At 37.9% G+C, this 5,759-nt stretch overlaps 1 protein-coding gene across 2 annotated transcripts in view; it reads right to left on the bottom strand.

Annotated features, from left to right (window-relative positions):
• Positions 1–850: 850 nt before the first annotated feature.
• The window catches only part of LOC122259769 (piggyBac transposable element-derived protein 2), a 15,590-nt gene continuing 10,681 nt past the window's right edge, over positions 851–5,759 (bottom strand). Inside the window, exons 1-3 of one of the 2 annotated variants that reach the window (XM_086554276.1) lie at positions 5,368–5,759; positions 4,472–4,643; positions 851–2,823 (exon numbers count right to left, since the gene is read on the bottom strand). The exon at positions 5,368–5,759 is cut by the window's right edge and continues 253 nt beyond it. In XM_086554276.1, the coding sequence (XP_086410402.1) occupies positions 1,196–2,823; positions 4,472–4,643; positions 5,368–5,568 (2,001 nt within the window). In that variant the 5' untranslated portion in view covers positions 5,569–5,759 and the 3' untranslated portion in view covers positions 851–1,195. The remainder of the gene's footprint in view (positions 2,824–4,471; positions 4,644–5,367) is intronic. The other variant, XM_043026689.2, reaches the window with a different exon arrangement.

Raw genomic sequence — 5,759 nt, 5'->3', positions numbered from 1 at the left:
TTGACTCTCCTGAAAAAGAAACAAATGTGAATAGCGCCGGTCCGGAAGTCTGGTCACATTAGACCTGAGCCAGCAAATAATTCAGTTCCCCCAAATCAAGGGTTTGGCCCCATCCTATTGGCAAAGACTCTGTTGTCAATCAGTACTCGCAAAAATGGAGGCATGGTCACTGTACCCAAAGATCAGATCAACTTGCTTTTCTTGAAGGAAACAAAATAGCTCAGGTAGAAGAAAAGTGAGCATCACAGATTCAAATCCCGGGAATCAGAAAATCAAGATGGTATTACTAGGCTTCCCTGACTCATTTGAATTGGAAATTATAACCTTTCATCCTCAGGTGCTTGGGTCTTCCTGCAGAAAAGGGAGACCCCAACTAGATGGGTATTAACCACAACAAAATGAGTCCCAGTTAGCTTCCTCGATTTGGGAAATTGGAGCACTTACAGCCTCAGAACCACTGAAGCACAGCAATGCTTCAATTACCATAGATATGGGCATTAAGGGAAGAAGCACAGCTCACAGTCTAGTCACTTGCCATTTCCACTCTTTTTTCATAATAATCTATGGTCAAAGGTTCTGTAGCAAGTAGTAGCAAGTTGTAGAAATTCAAGTGTGAGCTAAAATTCTTGTTTTAAGTTAAGAGTAATAGGACCAAATATCTTAAAAGTTACCAGATATACAAAATAAATAATAAAATAAATTCATTTAGAACAGGTAGAACAAAAGTAGTAAAATGTCCAAAAGATGCATGTTTAGCTGTTTTTTGCAAGCAGGTTCACTTTATCAAAGTACTAGATCTACAATAAATATATACATAAATTAAAAGCTGGTCAAAATAAAAGAATTATTTATTGTTGTAAGTTTTCTTTACTTTGGGTGGCCTATTGTCCACAATCTAGTAACCCATATGGGCTCTTCACCCAGCTGCTTATAAACTTTGTCACTTCATCAAATCCCATGAGGGATATTTCGTCTGTTTAAAGTAAATTAATTAAAAAAAAAAAAAAAAAAGATATATGTTTCATGGCATAAACTTACTTCATGACTAGAAAAATGCAAAATATGTTCTAAGACTTGATATAAAGAATACAATGTCATAAATAATATCTATTTATATAGTTTATGGCAACAGGAGATCAATAAATAAATATATTTACAGATCCAGATATAAACAGATACACACATACACAGGTTATTACATTGAGTCAGAATTTAGATGAAAGGTTGCAAAGCAGTTTCTCGCATCTGAAAGGCACAGCGCTACACTACACTGCTTGCAGATCCATCTTGAACGATGGACGTCACCTTTCTTGGAGCAGTTCTTGCAGGTTTGTCTCTTAGACAAGAAGAGAGGCAGATGGGGCTTTGAGGCATCCAGCCTGTCTTCCACTGTAGGTATCACAGCCCTCTGGCCCCGTTTTGGCATTCGCAATGGTTGGAGCTCTGACTGGTTGGCGAGTTGCTTGTGGTTCCTTGTGAAATTGGATATTTCAAGGCGGAATTTCTTCAGGGTCATTGTCTTTTCTCCCAAAGAGTCGCAGTCTCTTTTGTAACAGATCCATGCATTACAAATACAGAGGTCGAGGGCATACCCAAAAATCTTGATATACCACTTTCTGGATCTCATTGGAGTGTTGTACAGATGAGTGAGTAAGTCACTTTTGTCAACACCACCCATCCTGCCATTGTAGCTCTTTATGACACTGGGGCAAGAGACCTCCTTCTTGGCCTTAGCACTGTTGATATACCTCTTAATTGTTGACTGAGGTTCCACTCCTTCAGCAGATGACACTATTGTGACAATCTTCTCGCCCTTCCACCTTAAGGCCAAGATTCCATCGAAAGACCAATAGTCGCTTGTCCCTCTACTTACACACTTTTTCTCCATATCACTCATCGACATTAAGGGTATATTCCCAACTCTGTTGTTCCTTAATGTACCTACATATCTGCAGCCATACTCTCTTCGAATATAATCCACTAAGTCTAAGCTGGTAAAGAAACTGTCAGCATAAATTGTGGAGTTACTGGGTTTTTTGAGGGTCTTCAGGAGGGCAATAACAATTTTGCTACAAACCAACTTTTTTGATTCCTTGTCATTCAAAGTGGTAACATGACATGGAAATGTAGCCTCTGGCCCTTGATACATGAGGATGTCATGTATGAACCCATCCTCACTTGCTCTGCAGAATAATTTGAAGCCCGACTTTGCGGGGATGTACTGGCGAAGGTTGCCCGCTTTGCTCTCTTTGTAACTAATCATGACTTCACCCACACTCTGCGTTGGAGTTTCTGGGACACAAAGAAACTGCTCTGTGATGGAGCTGATGATTGGTCTTATCTTGAAGAACCTGTCCTTGGATGTCCGTGCCAGTTCATTGTTGTTAAAGTGGAGGGAAGACCTTATAGCCCGGAATCTCTTCGATGACATCACATCAGCCACTTGTGGAACCCTGGTCTCAGCGCACCAGTAATCCTCAATGCATGGCAAGGAACAGACACTCATGTAGATCATCACACCTAAGTAGACCATGAATTCCTCCCGGTCAATTGTAAAAGCTGTATTTGCATCCTTCTGTCGAGCATATAGATTTGTCTGGCAAACAATATCATCCATCAGCTCCGTGGTGAAGAATGTCTGGAAATAATGGAAGGGAGAGTGAATTTTCTCTGGTGGGATGTGTTTGTATTCATGCAGAGGTGGGGAGTGGATGTCCTCCTGCTTCTTCCAAGAACGCCTTATTCTCTTGATCTTGGGCTGTATCGGTTCATCCTCTTCTTCCTCATCTGTAATGTCCTGAGGCTGGACAATGTGTTGATCACCTGCAAATGCAAGATAATTTGTTATAGGTTATATATTAACTAGTACAAAAACACTTAATGATGTTCATGCTGGGAGTGCTTGTATACAGTGCTTTTACATTCACTGTCGACTGTGTGACTAAAGTACAGTGGCTTAGTCACCATTGGGGTTAATTATTAGGTCTACCTGACCTCACTTTTTAACCCAATTCACTAACTTTTAGAATCATTAACATAGTTATTAATATTATAACAATAATAGTAATTACAATAGTACTACTAATAATTGTAATACTTTTTTCATGAAAAGAATGAATGTGACAAAAAAGTATTCTTTTCATGTTCCAAAAATACATAAATCTGCAAAGCTGTAATGTGGAAAGTATATAGAAAGTTCTGGCTACTGTCTTTCTGAATTAAATAAGAAATTACGACCCCATTAAAGGCAGGAATTTGCCCTTTTTTCAATCAAACTCTTTCCAAAAATAAATCAAATAAATAATCAATAATGGTAATAGAAAAAAAATAATGATAATAACAATAATAAAAATAATAGTAATAATAGTAATACAACAAAAAATATAAAAAAAACTAAATCATTAAATAAAAGCCATATAATCATTTTCCTTTCATATTTTCATCCAGTATGAATAAAAATTTGAAGAGCAAACTCGTTACTTATTAAAACTGAAAATTTGAAGAAAAAAAAAAGTAGATGCTTCCCTAAAGCCATTTTTTAAATACATACTTAAAAAAATAATAATCTAAGCCCAATTTTTTTTTTTTTTTTTTAATTGGTTTCCAAGGCATTCACCACTTTAAATGGAATAGCAATTAACTGAATGCCTGTTACCCTTCTGTTTGCAATCTTTGCCTTTAAAACTTCCATGTGACCCTTTCTAGTTTATCAAATTCAAAAGTCATTAATGGAATATCATCAGTTAAATATTTACTGCTGTTTACATTCTGGCTCTTTAATCCCTTGTAAAACTAGAGTTCATCATTTTTTGTATTCTACTTTATTGTGAGACATATGTGTCATATGACTGGATCTATCAACGTTGCAGTTTAAAATTGTAGTATAGGGTCCGTAACAGCATATAATTTTCTTTATACTCAGTGTGATAGAAGTATTGCTGTTTTATGGGAGGACAAAAAGCAGCTTCCTTTTTTTTTGTATTTGCATACTGTCATAAACAAATATGAAAAAATAACCATCCACAGTAAAGATAACATGAAGACATAAGGAAGAGGAAGGAAAACAGCCAGTCTTACTGGCACATGGGCACATTGTAGACACTGGGCATGGTGGTTTGAGTAACCTTCCCCTTCTCAATCTGCCTGCATATCCTTCATAGCAGGCACTTTAGAGCAAGAGGTAGGCAACTTGCTGTGTGTCATCATCCTCAGAAGATGGTGCTTGTTAGAGGCTGTGGATGGGTGCCATTCAAGATTCTCTCTCCTGCTCATATTACTCACAGTGTAATAAAGAAACAATGTTCCATGCTCCCCCAATGTCAAGTATGATACTCCAATTATTATCATACACATCACGACCCCCGCCATCAGCCAAAAACTTGTGCATCATGTATATCATGACACCTACCCACAATGGGTTAAATATGTAGGCACTATCTAAAGGGTAAAGAAAACAAATCTTTACACTTACGTGTTCTTGATGGAATGATTTCTTGCTCGTCAACGTTCAGATGAAAATCAGGCTCAAGAACTGTGTCGTCTCCATCCTCTCCATCATCGCACTCCATGTCAGAGTCTGCAGAAGAGGCTGGGGCAACCCACATATGTCTACTGGTTTTGCTCTCGAACATGGAGGTTGGGAACTGCAATATAAAAATAATTATGATAAAATCAACATTATTACATTCACTATAACACTTACTATAGCTTTACATGAAAATTGCAATAAGAATTAGTGTATTTATAGACATTCTGGTAATACAGCCCAAATAGGATGAGCATTACTATAGGTGATAGGCCAGCATGGGAATATATGACTGAAATTACTTACATCCTCATAATATACACTCTTTGATAAATGTCACATCAAATTTTCAAGAACCTATAAACTTAGGTTTTCTAGATGCATGTATTATTCCATGAACTTAATTAACCCATTAATGACAGGTGGTTTTGGCTCAGCCTAGACATTACACTGGGGTATTTTAAAATACGCTGGCCTAATGCAGCGGGCTATTTGTCCATTGATGCGGCAGCCAGATCACCCAGTGAAATGGCCAGACAAAAGCCATGACATGGCATTCACGCCAAGCCATGACATGAATGTTATGTCATCCATCATTAAGGGGTTAAAGACTAGAGTAATTCATATTCAATTACAATAATTGATATAAATAGTCCACTATAGTAAATAACATTTTTATTATACAATTCACAGCTCCAGGAAGACAGTATAGATACATGTATTTGCAGACACACATGCACAAAGAGACACACACATGTACATACACACACACAGGATAGTAAACTGGGTAACCATTTAGTTGAAAGGGAGAAGCTCTTTCTAGCACCTGAACGAAGTGCTACCTTACACTGATTGCAGACCCATCTTGTCCAGTTGATTTCACTCTTTTTCTTGCAGTACTTGCTAGGCTTTCTCTTGAACACAAAGAGAGGCACAGGGACTTTGAGGCATCCATTCTGAACTTCACTGGGGGTAACATAGACATCTGGCCCCTCAGTGGCAGGGGAACTGGAAATTTCAAAGCAGAATTTCTTCAGTGTCATTCCCCTTTCTGCCAATGCTTTCCAGTTTCTTGTGCCAGACCCATGTATAAGGTGAAGGCACCCCCAAAGACCTTCTTGACCCTAATTGCAGTCCTGTTCAGCTGAGTGAACATGTTCCCCCTATTCACAGACACTTTTATATCCTTCACTGTCAATAAGGCTGCATTCTTCACTCTATTGATCCTTACTAT

This window comes from Penaeus japonicus, unplaced genomic scaffold (assembly GCF_977035675.1).
Source record: "Penaeus japonicus unplaced genomic scaffold, GWHDUDI00000001_assembly GWHDUDI00000029, whole genome shotgun sequence".
Classification (NCBI taxonomy): domain Eukaryota; kingdom Metazoa; phylum Arthropoda; class Malacostraca; order Decapoda; family Penaeidae; genus Penaeus; species Penaeus japonicus.
This window is presented reverse-complemented; position numbering and strand designations above follow the sequence as displayed.